The following is a 16985-nucleotide window of genomic DNA, read 5'->3' as shown; positions in this document are numbered from 1 at the left end:
CCTGAGCTCACGAGATCACTTAGGGACTCGGCACACGTGGAGGGAGCGCAGGTTCTGGATAAAAAGGTTCACTGGATTTTGAATCCCGTCCTTGCTTTCGGAAGCAGTGTAACCTCAGGCAGGCGGCTTACTCTCTTTGTGTTTCAGCTTCTAGGAGCGTCTCAGAACTAAGAGGTGCTCAATAAAGACACTGAGCGAAGGAGTCACCGAGCCGTCTGGCTTGCGGCTTCTCGGGAAGGGGAAGGGACAGCGGCTGGGTCTGCGAGGGGAGGGCGGGAATGGATGAGTAATCCCGACATGAGTTCACGCGCACAAAACACCGGCCTGCCCCTTCGTCAGTGACCAGTAAACGTGACCTGATTCTTAACCCTACTGTTGTAAGTACGCTTGCAAAGTCTTATTTCAGATGTAACGATTACTTTGTCAGACGCAAAGATTTTAACCGCTAACGTAGGTTGGCCACAGAATCAGACGCACACAGAGCTTGTCGTTTAAGGCTGATTCCCCCTCCGCCCCCCACTCTCTGCTGTGGGGTACTTCTAAATTTGCCCTCACCATAAAGTAAAGGAACTCGCAGGTACTCTGCTGAGTCAGAGGGAAGAAAGCCACCTTGAGAGGTCCCGTGGCCCATCCCCTGCCTTCAGGCCAAATTGTCTTAATCATCCGAGAGAAAGGGTTCTCTCTCCACTTCCAAAGACTTCCAGAAACGAAGCCTGAATAACTTGCCACAGTAAGGCGCTTGAACAGGCCTGTCAGAAGATACTTGTTTTATATTTAACCTTAATCTCTCGGGAGCCGCTCAGAATCCTTTTTTCTTTTACTCTGTTCTCCACAGGGCTGGGGAGTACCACCTTCTGGGCAAGACGACTCAGGAAGGCGGGGGGGGGGGGGGCAATGAGGGAGCCCGTGGCCTGGAAGTTCCTGGCAAGCCTGACCGAAGGAGGACCTATTTCAACCGCTACTGCCCGATGCTGGTTTTGGGCAGCCAGACGTGCAAAGCTTTAACGTAACAGTAATAACAGACCACACGTACCAAATGCCTACTGTGAGCCATATACTGTTCTAGGTACTCCACACGCCCTCCACACACACTTCATCTTTATTTATTTCTTTAAATGTCTATTTATTTTGAGAGAGAGAGCAGGGGGGACAGAGAGAGGAAGACAGGGAGAAACCCAGGCAGGCTCTACCCTGTCAGCACAGACCCTGATGCAGGGCTCAATCCCACGAACCAGGAGATCATGAACTGAGCCACCCAGGCGCCCCTCCTTTAAGACTCCTTGTGAGCCCGAGGGGAGAGGTGCCAGTGACAAGGGATCAATCCCCACAACTCCCTTTCTCAGCCACTTCTGCAGGTGACACAGAAGCAATAACTCTTGCGGTGAAGCTTCTGGGAAGTATGCTAACAGGAGGCTGACCCAGCCAGGAGGTGCAGCGTTCTCCTCTTCCTCCTCCTTTCTGCCTGAACCCTGCCAGGATGGCTGGAACCACAACAGCCATCTGGAGACGGGGAGGAGCCTCAGGAGACAGGGCGGGGGGGAAAAAAGGAAGGAAGAGGCCTGGTTTCTTAGTAACTACGAAGACTTGTGCTCAAAGTCTGCAGCTGCTGGTATTCTTACATGAAAGAAAATAAACCTCTCATTTGTTTGAATTTATGGGTAATCCAGATCTCATCCCCGTCCTAAAAGATAGAGCACTGCGTTCCGAAATAAGGGATGTTGAGTATCTCTTTAGTTTTCTGATGCAGACATATCCAACTATGCTTTCTTATTTGAACAGAAAACTGTTTTCTTTTCTTCTTCCTATCAAAAGCTGCTTAAAGGTTGCAGATGGTTCTCCATAATTAAAAAAAAAAAAGATGAATTTTGATTAGATTCCAAGAAAAAGGAAAGAAGAAAAAGAAAAGAATTTGTTTACAGAGTGTCTTCAGTTCACACGGGGCCTTTCTTCTCCCTCCAACACACCTGAGTCGTGCACGCAAACAAGTCACAATGACGTTCAGCGTGTTTCACGGCAGCACCACTGACGCTGAGGCTGTGCTAACGTTACTTTCTTTAGACCCTCATAGTTTCATCTTTAAGCAGGCTCCTCATCTTACTGTAATCATTCTGGAAGGCAGCATGTAATTAATAGTTGAGACCTAGGCTCTGGAGGTGGACAAGCAAAAGCCTGGCATCCGGAGCCAGGCTCCAGCATTTACTGTGCCAACTCAGGCAAAGTTGATCCGGTTTTCTCCCCTGGAGAAGGGTTTTGAAACTCAGTCTTTCCTGAGATGTTGTGAGGCTTATATAAGACAATGTGGTACATACACACCTCAAGCTCTTAAGGACAGTTGTCATTACTGTTATCGAAACAGAGGTTCTTTCTAAGCGAGAAGTATTTTTCTCAAGAGTTCTTAGTTTGGTGTTACATAACCTTTTTCTCCTTGGCAAGAGAGTCGGGAGCTCACCCTCGGTGACACACATCTAACGACAACAAAAAAACAATAGTTTCCTTCTATTTGCAGAGTACTCCGCAATTTCGTAGCCTCATTTAACTTTCCAGAAGGTGAGCACTGTTTTGTCCATTCACTTTATTCATTAAATATAAGGTTTCATAAGCTTCCTGTTGGCTTGCTCACATCTACACAACACGTGACAGCTGGGGATCCAAAGTTTGGTCTCTTGACTCAAGCTTCAGTATTTGTCCTATAGCTGTTAACTGCAATGATGAATTAATTTGTCAGAAACATTAATGTTTAGAACTAAGATCTCTTATGATGAAATACAAGATCAGTTGTTTATAACATTTTTTCTGGCAAAAGAGGATTTAAAAATTGTTATCAATTACATATATCATCACTAGACATCCCAAGAAAATTTTTTTTTTAACATTTATTTTCAGAGAGAAAGAGAGGCAGAGAGAGAGAGAGAGAGAGAGAGAGAGAGAGAGAGAGAGAGAGAGGGAGGGAGGGAGAGAGAGAGGGAGAGAGAGAGAGAGAGAGGAGATCCCAAGCAGGCTCTGCACAGCCCCATGTGGGGCTCGATCTCATGAACGGTGAAATCATGGACTGGGCCTAAATCAAGAGTTGGCCACTTAACCAACTGAGCCACCCAGGTTGCCCCTGGACATCCCAAAGAGTTTGGATGAGAATTCTCTATCTGAAGCATCAAGACCGCGTGTTGGAATGTGATGGAATGTAACTGTCACCACAGACTGGAGCGTGGCCGGGAAGGTGGGGGGGGGGGAGCCCTGCAAGGGCAGAGTCAGGATGAGTCCCCAAGTGACAAGGAGGTTGGGAAAGTTGCTGAGAATTAATTTCAAAAGAATGGTTTACGTACATACACGTCTAAAAAATAAAAAAAGGGTATTTTGGACAGGGAACAAAAACAAGGGCTGGGTTTATCAGCCTATTTCCATGCATCTCTGTGAAGCCCCAAGACCGAGTACGGCTTGTGCCAAGGCACATAATCGTTCAGTACTGGTTCCTCTGGCTCTTTCCATTGCATTCAAAATGGTCTATCCACATTTTATGAGCAGTTTACTGTATTTCATGGGACCGTTTGTTAATGCAGTTGTTCACGGTGTCTTGAGTTTGTTTTTTCAGCGAGGGCATCCACCTGCTACACAGAGGTGTCTTTTGGAAAAGATTGCTGGTAGATCCATCTGACAGTGGGATAATCAAAGCCATTATCTATTACTTTTAAAGAAAGCTGACTGTGATCAGCAGTATCTATGCATGTGAAATATTATGTATGTGAGAGTGGAAGGAACTTCATTTGACTTTCTGTGGGATCGTCAGCATCCCTGTGAGACAACGTTGGACTAGCAAATGGTTTTCAGTATTCCTGAAGAATCTGGCAGACAGTAACTGGCATCAGTGTGCATATCAGATTATTCAGTCTCTTTCAAATATGTAGAACAGAGATAATTTCAAGTACGCTCCCCATAGCAATTGTATGTAAATTCAAATCCAACATTAGGAAATTAAAATAGGAATGTCTACTCTGTTTTAAAATTGCTAATGCGGAGTTAAATTCTACCTTCCCATATTTAGTCAATAAGTATTTACTGAGCATTTTCTATGTTTTAGGCACTGTGCTAGGCACCGGGGGGTATGGCAGCAAAAAAACTTAAAGAAGGCAGACACTGATCAGAGAATTACTTCAAGATAAAATTGCAGTTATGAAGGAAAACTGTCTAACAGTATGAGAAGCTATAATTACGGTACATTTGAAAAAAAAAAAACAACCTCATTCTGCTGCAGTATGGGGAAACGACAGGGAAGAGGTTGTTGCAAGTGGAGGTGGGGCATTCGAACAGCAAGTAGGCTCCTGGTATTCTAGAAGCAAGCCAGACGACACGACCCTGGACCAGCATGGTGGTGGTGGGTGTGGAGAGTATGTTGGTCTGTAAGACCCGAAAAATCGTGTAAACTCCAGGAGCCTGGAATTCAGGTCCACCACAACCTGGCCTCCACCGATCTTTCTCTGGACACTCCGTGCACCCCCCGGGGGCGCCGTAGGCATCAGCCTCACCTTGGACTAGTTATTACCAGCATGCTCCAAGTCGTGACCTTCACAGGACCACTGCAAGTGTTTGCTCCCTTCTCCCGCTGCTGGTTTGCCTGGTAAGATGGCCATCATCAGTGGCCGTTAAGTAGATGGCTACTAAACTGACAGCTTTGTAGGAAGTACTTTTTAAAAGTTTTCTTAGAGTTTTCACCCACGCTACGGCAGCTACCATGATGTCGTCCGTTCCCGCTGCTGGACAACATTCCACTGAGGACATTACAGTTTATTCCTCTGTGGAAGGGCGTCTGGGCTGTTTCCAGGCTCGGCTTCAAAAATAATGTTACTTTGAACACTGTTACATAAAGCTTTTTCTAGATACATATTCTTATTTCTCTGGGATAAAATTATCAGGAGTAGAATTACTGGTTTATAGGGTAGATAGATGTTCGACATCTTTATTGTTCATTTATTTATTTAAAAAAATGTTTATTTTTGAGAGAGAGCGTGCAAGCGGGGAAGGGGCAGAGAGAGAGGGAGACAGGATCAGAAGGAGACTCTGCCCTGACAGCGGTGAGCTCGACCAACCATAAGATCATGACCTGAGCCGAAGTCTGATGTTCAACTGAGCCACCCAGATGTCCCTATGGTTCAACATTTTTGAAGAAACGGCCAAATATCTCATAGTTGTGCTATTTTACACATGTATGAGTTCCAGTTGCCCTGTAACCGTGCCCACACTTGGTGCTGTCCGTGATTTTTGTGTTAGCCGCTCAAGGGGTGGGCAGGGGGGAGGGCACGTGCAGCGGCGCCCCACTGAGGTTGTAACTTGAATTTGCACCTCCTGGATGACCAATGACTGAGCACTTCTGCATATTCTTCGTGGCCATCTGAACATATACTTTTGTGACACTTCTGGTCTAGGTTGTTGCCTATTATAAAAACTGGATTATGTTTTTCTTATTGAGTTTCACAGTTTCTTTATAGAGTTCAGATAAAAGTCCTTTGTCAGATATATGTGTTGCAAAGATGTTTTCCCTGACAGTGGCTTGTCTATTTTTTTTAATGACGTCCTCTGATTAGGAGATGTTTGAAATTTTGATAGAGTCAAATTTCTAAATCTTTTCTTCATTTCTATTTTTTCAGTATTTTTTCCTATAAGTTTTATAAATTTAACTTCACCCTGAAGTCATGAACCATCTCAGATTACCATTTGTAAACGGAGTGAGTGAGGGATGGGAGGGGGCAGCGGAGGGGGGGGGGAATCAAATCTATCCCTGCTATCCAAATACCTAATTGTCATAGCATTACACTTACTGAAAAGACAATTCTTTACCCACCCAATTGCTCTGGTGCCCTCAAAAGCAGTTAAGTGTGGGGCCATTTCTGGACAGTCACTGGCCCGTTACCCACGCTTGCACAGTACCACGGAGTCTCCCTTACTCTGGTTTTGTAAGTCGGGAAGTCAGTGTTCCAAACGTGTTCTTCATCGTCAAGACTGCTTTGGCTACTCTAGGTCCTCTGAATTTAAATAAACAAATATACAAACCTACCTGTAGAGGTTCTGGACTGTACCGAATTTATAGCTAATTTCGGGGAGAACCAACATCTTCATCAACATTGAGTTCTCCAGTACGAAAGCATGGGGCACGTGTCTCCATTTAGCTTCGTCTTCATTACTTCCTATAAGCAGTGTTTTACTAACCGTGGTCAGTATAGAGGTCTTGCACATTTTTTGCTAAAATTACCCCTAAGAATCCTCACACATCACTGGTGGAAATTTAAAACGGTACAGCTGCTTTCAAAAAGCAGTTGGGCAGTTTCTTAAAAAGTCAACCATAAAATTACCACTGGACTCAGCAACTCTGCTCCTAGATATCTACTCGAGGGAAGTGAAAACACAAGACTTGCACACCAGTGTGCCCAGCAGTGCCATTCGTAAGAGCTAAGAAGTGAAAACAACCCCGTATGAATCACCTGGGCAATGTATACACAAAGTGGAGTCTACCCATAAATGGACCACCATTCGGTAAGAAAAGAAGACGACAGATAAATGTTATAATGGGGGTGAACCTCAAAAACACAATGCCAAGTGAAAAATACTGATGTAAAAGAGCAGATATTTTGAGTCTATCTATCTAACGTGCCTAGAAAAGGGAAATCTGTAAAGATAAAAATGATGCTGGTGGGGGCCTGGGGTTGGAGCTAGGAAAGGGATTCACCATAACAGGGAGGAGGGAGTGGATGGCAATGAGAAAGACGCGCTCAGATGGGATTATGGGGATGGGTGCGCAACTCTGCAAATTTACTAAAAGTAATTACATTTTTTAATTTCAATGGTGAATTGTACAGCATGTAAAATATGCGTCAATAAAGCTGTTTAAAAATGGTCCTATGTAACCCAAAAAAAAAAAAAATGGTCCTATGTATTTTATGTTTTTCAATGCTATAGCACATGGTCTCTCTGGGGGACTGTCTTCCACTTGTTAATTGCTAGTGCATGGAAACACAGGACTTGTATACTGACTGCGTTACAATTGATAAACTGACTGATTCGTCTGAATAGTCTTTTCGTGGGTCCCTTAGGACTTGCAACCACCCGATCATGTTATCAGTGAATAAAGACAGTCAACTTCTTCTTTTTCAGTCTGTATGCCTATCATTCCTTTTTACTCACCTTCCTGCACAGATCGGGCCTCTCAGCACAACACGAGTGTAAGCGGGGGCTCTCAAAGCTGCTGTGCCCCTAGCCTTGGCAGGAAAGCAGGGACTGTTTCAGTTAAGTCTGATGTCAGCTTGAGGGTGTGTATCTGTGTGTGTGTGTGTGTGTGTGTGTGTGTTCTGGCAGATGTCTTTTATCAACTTGGGAAAAACTGCCCTGCATTTCCAGTTTGCCCACATCTCTGTTTGTTAAATTCTGTCAAACATCTTTCCCGAATTTGTGGAAACGATCACATGATTCTTCTCCATTACTTAGTTAATGTGGCGAATTACACTGATTGACTTTCACGTATGATAGAAATCTTGCGTTGCTGAGATAAACTCTACTTGGTTGTGGAAAGTAACCGAGTTTTGATGTGCTAATATATTTTGGTAAAAGAATTTTCAGTTATGATCATGAGGGATAGTCTCCCTTCCTCAAGATCTTTGACCATATCTGCAAAGTCAAAGTCCCTGCTGCCCCGTAAGGAAACATGGATCCTGGGGATTGGGATGTGGGCATTTTTAAGAGCCATTATCCTGCCAACCAAAGCTGCCACAGGCCAGGGAGTCAGTGAGTGTAGGCAACAGTCTCTTCCTGTAACTTCAGAGATTTAAGTCTGCAAGCCCCTTCAACCACACTGAGATAGAAGGATAGGAAGCCATTACAGCATGTTCTTGGACAGTGAAAACATTTTGTCCCAAATCATTCAAAAATATCTCATTCCAAAGGGAAATTTGAAGTTTTCTACCCAAAGAACTTAAAATTATAAGTTCAAAGGGCAGAACACGGCCCTTAAAGATGCCAGAATACATGAGATGGACCCCCAGGGATCTTTTCCACAGGCCTCTGCTCCTGCAGATGTCCCCGGGGCAAACTGTCACCTCGTTCAAGTCTTAGATCACCTCCTCCATGAAGCTAAGCATGACTGTCATATTTAGACATGAGTAGCACCAGATTTGAGCTCTATAAGGGCACAACCTTTATCCTTTTTGTTCACTGACACTTGTCAGACATCTAGGAGAGTTCTTGGCACACAGTAGGTACTCAACAGTCATTTGCTGAACGAAAGAATGGAAGACATTACAGAAATGCCAATAACTTATTTCTTTGGGAAACAAACATTTACTTAGCAACCAGCTGCCAGGCACTAGGAAGGTATAAATAATACCTCATTACATAATGCTTATTAGTCAAGAAGGGCAGTCCTCAACGTTGGCATCGTTGGCCCATCGAAGTTACCTGTAGAGTCTAAAAACTTCCAGATAGCTGTGCTACACCAAGACCCAGATTAAAAAAAAATAAACAGAAGACTGGTCGGGGCACCTGCTTTTTCTTTATTTACGGCTGTTATCAGGGACGCTCCTACACAGCCGGAGGAGGGAGGACTGCATGCATTTTCACAGGAGATGTTCAATGCTATCAGACTTCTTACTGTGTTTCCAGTAAAGGAACTTTTAAAACAGATGCTGACTTCTTGAATGTTATTAGTTTAACTGAAAACACAGGTAGATCACTTGTCTGACCAGACTGCACTAGGTACTGAGAACAGAAAGATGAATACAAAGGGTCTCTCGAGGGCCTCTCTATATAAAAAGCAGACAGAGTCTCAACAGTCTAGAAGGCACACGGGAGAGGAGGGGCAAGGAGAGCATTTTGAACACACAGAAGGTCGGCTTAGTGCGTAACAGGACATGGAAGGAAGGGGATGTACCACGAAGACAGGGTCAGGGACACTTGCCGGATGAGAAAACCACTGACTCAAGGAGCCCGCTGCTCATGCAAGCAATGTGGCAAGGACTGAAATGTATAGAAAAGCAAATCATCCGGTTTGTGCCATTCTGGAAAAGTCTAAAAGAAATCACATCTAAGTTTTATACAAATATGCCAAACAACCACAATGTCCTTAAAAGGTCTATGTAGGGAAAATAACTGAAGGAGCCACGAAGGAATTAAATTTACTCTCATAACTTAGGCTCTGACACCTACTGAATGTGTGATTGAGCAAATTACCCACAAGCCGAGACTGAACAATTCAACGTAAGGTTGGACTGTATCGGTGGGTGACCTGAATGAGGCTACAGACAAAATCGGGGCCAAATCGAGAGAGGCCTTGCCACCGTGATGACTTCTAATGGATGGGATGGTCTTTCACTAATCCTTTAATCCATCCTATTTAACAGTCAGTTGCTAGCACGAACAATCTTGTTATATTGGTAACCGCCAAGGCTGAGCACCACGTCCCTCTTCAGAAATCTCTTCGCTTTTCAATTTGCCATACATGCTTTTCATCTCTCTGTAATCACATTTTCCTTGATCTTAAACTTCAAATAATCCAAGGGGTAACCGCTCTCCTGGAGAAGCACAAGCCTCCACCAGAGTTGGGTAACAGATGGTCCGTAACCATACTGTCTTTCCAAAATTCAAAAATTCTGAATCTCAGACTCTTAGCCCCAAGGATTTTTAGATAATTACAGTGATGACAGCTGATGATAGCATTTACAATGTGCCAGGAACTGTTCAAAGTGCCTTCCGTATACTTAAACTCGTCAACTCTAGAAGAGTCCTATACGGTAGTTACTGTTAGCATCACCCGCGTTTTACGGACAAGGAACCTGAGCGTAGGTTAGGTCAGGTGGCCTCAGCTGCACACAGAGCTGTGACTCATATCCAGGAGCTAGCTCTCCATCCTCATGAACCAAGTCTTGACTCAGCCTTCCTTAAGGCACTGTTTTATCGGTGTTACTTCGGCCAAGGTGATACGTATAGGTTTTTTCCCACATCTAAAATGTCGTATCTCCTTCCCTGAACTCTGCCAGGAGCTGCTTATTTGCGTTAAAGTGCTGGTAAGCATACTTCCACTGTCAGACGCTCACCGAAAAATAAGTTCAGACACTGACCGTGCAAATATGGAGTCAAAGGTTATGGGCACTTAAGGTTCTTGATGAACACTTGTAAATTACTTTCCAAAAGGAACATGTCCCTCCGTGGTGACAAATAGAAGGGCAAATACAATCTGTACTATGTCTGAATTATTTCCGCCTCTCAAGTTGTGAGTCCGGTAAATGAGGTTTGACTAGATTCTGAGAAATTCAAGCGCCCTGACGTTCTCTATTATAAATTATTCTTCACAAGTAACTTCAAGCTCTGACCTCACGTCTGTGCCTCCAAACATTTGAGGACTCCAATCATCCAAATTAAATGATGCCTTCAATACTTTTCCGTCTCACAAATGGGCAATCAACGGCATGCATAATTTTATTCAGATTATTTGTTGGGATTTTACCGACTGGAGTCTTCCTTGGAAAAAGTCTGTACAAGTTTCTAGATGCGGTAACCGAGCACTCCTAACAGCAGCCGGTGCACGGCAGACAGTACAGAAGAACGCTCCGACTGTCTGCGCTCACAGGCCGCCTCTAGCTAGCACTTACTCTCCAGGAGCCTCAGGGAAGTTCCACGGCCTCCGTGCCGCAATTTCCTCATTTCTGTACAACGGGATGGTAACAGGGACCTACCGCCACAGGCTGCGAAATGCACAATGTGTGGCAGCCAGTACGTGCCACGTGAGCGAGTTTACCGAACCTCTGCTCTGTACATCACGCCTGCCGTCCCAGCCAATCACCATCTTACGAGTCAAATACGGTCTTCGTTTGATGGATGAGAGAAGAAGACTGAACAAGTGACCAGGCCCAAACCACGCAGCAAGGGAAGCGATGGACGGAGCCGGGATTCGAATCCTGGTTAGCTTTGAACGGGGGTGTTATAGCCCCCCCCCCCCGTCTTTGAGACTAAATCATGCCACAATTTAACTAAATCATAGAGGATCTGTTAGGGAAAGTCTCCTACAAATCCACAAAAATACATTTTAAGGATGTGTGGGACAAGGCGGAAGGAAACACAGGGGAAGCCCGCGAGGAGATCGCAATTTTATAGCAAAGGTGTAAAGCTGGGGTTTGCTCACCAGCACGCCAACTTTTTGGAAACCCTGTCACATAGCCTACATTTCAGCAGCGACGCTCCTGGCCTGTGCGCGGGCTCGCAGCATCTGTCGCGGCTCTGAATGGCTGATCATAAGCACCGTTTCAGCCTTCTCAACGCTATTAAGCAGATGGCAGCGCGAAATCCAAATGATGTAGTACGTCTCCCCGGTGGACTTTGTTTCCACATACCGCCATCATTTCGCAATTCCTCAGCCATAAATCTCGTGTATTCTCAAGAACACGAAAGAGTGCACGGACACTGGCAGTTGATTTACCACCACTAGCCTGCGTCCGCCCCTCGCCTATGTTTCCACGTGCTTGTAAAGATCGCCGTGAAGATGCCACGTGGAGCAGAGGGGAGGACAGGACTTGGGTATTCTCCACACTTATAGGGCCAGGTTTTGCCACTTGCTGCCTTCACGTTAAGCAAAAGAACATGGGCTCGAGCTTTAAGAGAGCTGTGTGGGAGGCCTGACTTGTCAACTAGGTGACTTTGGTCAAGTTCACATTCCTTGAGCGTCAGTCTCCTTTGTAAAAGTAAAGCCTGACGCTCCTCTGGAGGTTCTTGGGGATAAAACGAAACGGCTGGCACAAGAACAAAAACGAAACGGCGGGCTGGTACCGTAACAAATGCTTCCGAAGTATTTAATGGATACTTGATGTCTTCAATGTGTGCCAAATTAATGAATCTGGAAGATTTCCCTATTTTCTTTTTTGTTAATTCTAAGGAATTTCCTGTTGAAGCTATAAAACTTCCTGGCTTGCTTTTAGTACAAAGTATCGAGAGTTCAGTAACTCCGAGGGAGACCTAAACACGGCCCTCGGACTCACTGGCCACCCTTCCCATGTCAGCAGTGGCGCTCCCTAGCCGGCCATTCATTACCCAGGGAAACAAATACTGACTGTGGTGTCGGCCACCCTGCGGCACCTCCGGACCTGTGGCAGGACGTCCGCCATCATGGGCACCACCCACCCACCTAGTGACCTAACGTTACTTTCTATACAGACTTTGTTTCCGCTTTAATGTATCGTAATTGAATTACAGCAACATTCATAAAATCATGTGCCTGACATGACATGCTGATTATTTTCCCAGTAACTTTAAAATCATCAGACCTTTGGGGCGCCTGGGTGGCGCAGTCGGTTAAGCGTCCGACTTCAGCCGGGTCACGATCTCGCGGTCCGTGGGTTCGAGCCCCGCGTCAGGCTCTGGGCTGATGGCTCGGAGCCTGGAGCCTGTTTCCGATTCTGTGTCTCCCTCTCTCTCTGCCCCTCCCCCGTTCATGCTGTCTCTCTCCCAAAAATAAATAAAAACGTTGAAAAAAAATTAAAAAAAAAAAAATAAAATCATCAGACCTTTATCTAAAAAAAAAGGTCTGGCTGTGTGCCACCTGCAAGCATGTTGCGAAACATTAGTGATACGTGTACTAGTCTTGGGAGAACATTCCTGTAACGGAAAGAGAAAGGACTGAAATCAATAGTCACCAAGTGGGTAACTCAGGTCACTTATTAAGTCTTTCTCTGGGTCTCAGTTTTCTCAAGACTAAAATGGGGATTATCATATCCACCTTCTAAGGTTAAAGTGAACACAGAGGAGAAAGACCTCACACTCACACGGATGTGCCTTAGTGAAACCGATATTGTGCGGTGTGTGCCTTTGTGCTACTTTGTGATCACAGGAGGGATCAAATATTCCTTTGCGAATTTACAATTACGAGACACACCAACTACAACACTGTGATAGTTTTTAAAGCTCTTGACCTATTTTGGCCTCGCCAAGTGACCGCACCTGGCATCTACTCTCCCGGCAAACTCACCGAGTCTAACGCAGTGTTACCAGCTACGGTCACCGCGCTGTGCAACGGCAAGTGTCAGTAGGATTATAAATAAAACATCCGCTGAAGAACTAATCCCATCTAATTGAGAACGAAAAGGATATATTTACAAAGGGTTTCCAAGAGTCAAAACTAGGACTTCTGTGAAGACTCCAGTCCTGCCAGAGCAGGGGCAGGCAGGTCCCTGAGGGCTGAGGCCATTTAACACCTGCTCTTTTTTATTCACCAGAGCTATTCGGGAGGTGTGTCCCAAATCAATCAATAACTAGTTCTGAACCAGCGTGTATTAGAACAATTCCAGTATCATAAAGAACGGTTCCCGTTTCTCTTCACAGTAACTGTCTTGACAGCTTGGTACTCATTAAATGTGTGGAGTTAGATAAACAATGCTCTGTTTTACACCACAACATCAGCACTACCAAGGTCATTACAAAAATCAATGGGGAAATGTAGCTGAACTACACCGAATTTTCTCTCACTCTGCAGGGAGTCTCATTTGTACTCTGATTTTAATACAAGGTATTTGAAAATTGGGAGAAAAAAAATCCTAACTTGTAAAACCTCCTGAGAGAAACCGGTATTTGTGCAACAGAACAGCGTCCTAAAATGATCCCAGCTCATGAAGTTTAAACGTCATTACTGAAAGGGACCCCTTCCCACAGCAGGTAATAATACCCAATGGCCAGCCATAGAGGCCTGCTGCTTTGCTCTGTTGTGTTTTCAAGTGGGTCACGGCTGCTCAGTTTGCTAATCCGTTTACGGTAAATACCGACACTGGCCATGCCCTCCGCAAGGTCCCTCTCTTCTCTCTCCCTGTAAATCATTTACTCACACACACTCTTTCCGGATTTGCTGGTGCCTTCCCTGCGTGAAATGAGAAGCAGAGTGATTTCGAACTGGGGAAGGACAGCGGGTGTTTACTCAGCTCAACGGTGCTAACTGCCTCCCACACTTCCCCGGGTGCCTCCCACACTGCCCCAACTGCCTGGCACGCCGACTGCCCCGGGTGCCTCCCGTAAGTTCTTGTGTTTGACATGCCTCCCTCTCCATGGTTCCCAGAGACTGTGGGCTTTCCTGACTCATGCAACTTTCAGGCTGGCCGTCTAAAGCAGCAGCAAAGTTGCACACGTTACAAACGGAGGCTGAGAGAGGTCAAACATCTTGCCCAAAGCCACATAACCAGCAAGTATCAACGTGGGGTCTAAATACAGGTAGACCAGTCTCTTGACCACCGTGGCCCGGATCTCCAAAAGTCTTCCGTATCACATCCGTATCAGGAGAACCATTTTTGATCTCGTAACTGTGACCGTTTACATGCACGTGTAGCACGTGTGCCACAGTATTAAGAAGTTATGTTTCCACGCGACACAAAACATCAGAAGTTTACGAGGATGACCACGTGTTGGCCCTCTCTGTACCTGGTGTGCTGGCTTGCTTACCCCAGGGGTGCGCGCCCTCATCCAGAGACACCATGCTGTGCTGTCTCGCCAGAGACAGAGCAAGCGGCGGTCTTACTTAAGGCTGCATTATCTACGAGAAATTTGTAGTTTAAAGTTCGCTAGTAGCCACGTTAAAAAGAACAAGAGCGGCGCCCAGCTGGCTCGGGAGGTCAAGGGCCATCTCACAGCTCGTGAGTTCAAGCCCTGCGTCGGGCTCTGTGCTCACAGCGTGGAGCCTGTTCGGTATTCTCTCTCTCTCCCTGTCCCTCCCCCACTTACCACTCTTTCTTTCCAATTAATAAACATTTTAGAAAAGCTTAAAAAAAAAGCTTGCTTAAAAAGAAACAGGTAAAATTAATTTCAGCAAGGTGTTTATTTCATCGTCTATCTCCTACGAAGTCTTCGGACGCCGCCGCGTGGCCTACACGCCCAGCACACCCACCGCGCCAGCCACACTGCAAGCACTCGGCGGGCACGTGTGCGAGCTGCCGCGGTGGACAGTGCGGTCGAACCTGTGCTTGTGCTCTTTCTTCCACGCCACGCGTCAAAGAACGTCTTCAGAACAGCTCTGCGATCTAAGAGGAGACCAACCAAGTAAAGAATTCGGCAGTAACACTGAACTATACGCACACGTGAGAGGAGTACTGAAGTCCGAAGTCGATTTTACAGGACCTGAAGTGGCAAAGTCCAGGACTTTCAGACCACGGATCAAGTGTTCTGGGGCATTCTCTGTTAGTGAACGCTAAGGCTGTGTGCTCCTTGACAGGGGTGGCAGTGAATGCTATTTGCCGAAAGGAACGAACGTAAAATCGGAAAAATAAGGCCCCTAATTCCATCAGTCCGGTCCCACAATAATACGCAGCAGAAATGAAATTCTAGGTTTGAGAGAGGTAGTCCACGTCTGATAAGGCAATGCTTCCTGATCAGATGGGAGGCCTAATTCTTAGGGGATTCAAAAGCATCACAAAGTATTAGATTTTTGAAGACCGTTTATGGGACATACTAATTGGAATTAATTCCAGCCACTGAGATCAAAGCAGACTGGAAAGGCAATGCAACAAAGTACAAAGAGAACGCTTTGGGGCCAAGGTGGGTTTGTACCACTGCTCAGCCTTTCGAGTGTGGATGATGAGCCATTTAACCTCTCTGAACCTGTATGCAAGGGAATGGCATGTTTAGACTTGAATTTTGCACTATTTCGGGGCACGCTGAGAGGGGACAGAGAATTGATGTGAAGCCCACGAAACAGTACCAGGCACAGAGTAAACACTCAAGTCGCTGAAGAGGACGGTGGTAGCGATTTCCTTTTCTTTTTAAGTTTATTTATTTACTTTGAGAGAGGGGGCAGGGGCAGAGAGAGGGAGAGAAAAAGAATCGGTGGTGATTTCCTTGTTAGTACTCACTTTTTGGTCCTGGGGATGATTTGAACATTTGGTATCCTAACTGGTTTATACCAGATTTCTAATTCTGAGACATTCAGTGTTGTGCTTAAACCAAGTGTTACAGTATATGCATACGATGGGCTGGACTGTGCCCCCACCCCAGATCGTATGTTGAAGCCCCACCCCCCAGTACCTCAGAATGGGAGCGTATTTGGAGATGGGGCCCTTAAAGAGGTGATTAAATTAAAGTGAGGCTGTGCGTGGGTCCTCATCCAATCTGACTGGTGCCATCGGAAGAGAGGAAATGTGGACATGCACAGAGACCAGAGATGCACATGCACAGAGAAAGACCCCGTGAGGACACAGCAAGAAGGCGGCCATGTGCACGTCAAGGGAAGAAGCCTCAGGAAAGACCAAATCCCCCAAGACCTTGACCTTGGGCTTCTAGCCTCTGTAACTGTGGGAAAATAAAATTCTATTGCCTCAGCCACCTAGACTGTGGTTATTTTGTTACGGTAACTCTAGCAAACTAATACAGTGCATAAAACCATCTTGTCAAACTCCATCGTATAGCTGCTTAGTTTCCAGGAGTTTCTAGTAGAGCAGCTGCTTAGTCACACCCAGTAAGGCTGTGTGTGTGTGTGTGTGTGTGTGTGTGTGTGTGTGTGCGGGGGGGGGGACACGGCTGTGGGGGGGACAGCTGTTGGGGGGGCACATGGCGTGAGGGGACACGTGTAGGCAGGACCCAGGTTCAAAGTCTGCTCCTCTGCCGGTAAGCTGCGTGATCTTAGGCAAGTTGTCTAATTCTGATAAATCACAGTTTCCTTCTTCTTTGAAAGGACTGACGTTTATGTCACAGGTCATGAGGATTAGACGAACACTCAGAACACCTAACCAAGAGTGGCTTCTCAATTTGTCAACGTGTGCCACCCTCACACAATCCTCCGTCCTCCTCCAGGTATGATGAGTTGCAACACTGCAAAGATCACTTCAAAGACGGCAGACGGGGGGTTGTCAGGCAAGATGCCTCTTCAGGTGAGTCTTCCCTGACATTTAAAGGCCTCATGATGCACCAGCCTCTTAATTGGTCCCTGCCTCGAGGCTTTCCCACCTGTCAGTCCAGCCCCTCCATGGCCGTGGAATGACTCTCTGAATCCA

General features: G+C 45.9%; 1 protein-coding gene across 5 annotated transcripts in view; it reads right to left on the bottom strand.

Annotated features, from left to right (window-relative positions):
* The window catches only part of KHDRBS3 (KH RNA binding domain containing, signal transduction associated 3), a 190236-nt gene that overhangs the window by 24007 nt on the left and 149244 nt on the right, over positions 1-16985 (bottom strand). Inside the window, exon 8 of one of the 5 annotated variants that reach the window (XM_023248662.2) lies at positions 14805-15020. The exons of the other annotated variants lie outside the window; for them this stretch is intronic. Coding sequence (XP_023104430.1) covers positions 14990-15020 — 31 coding nt within the window. The 3' untranslated portion in view covers positions 14805-14989. Of the gene's footprint in view, positions 1-14804; positions 15021-16985 lie in introns of those variants that run through there. 5 annotated transcript variants of the gene reach the window in all.

The sequence above is a fragment of the Felis catus genome, chromosome F2 (assembly GCF_018350175.1).
Source record: "Felis catus isolate Fca126 chromosome F2, F.catus_Fca126_mat1.0, whole genome shotgun sequence".
Taxonomy (NCBI): Eukaryota; Metazoa; Chordata; class Mammalia; order Carnivora; family Felidae; genus Felis; species Felis catus.
Note: the sequence above shows the minus strand (reverse complement) of the source record. Positions and strands in the feature narration are given on the sequence as shown.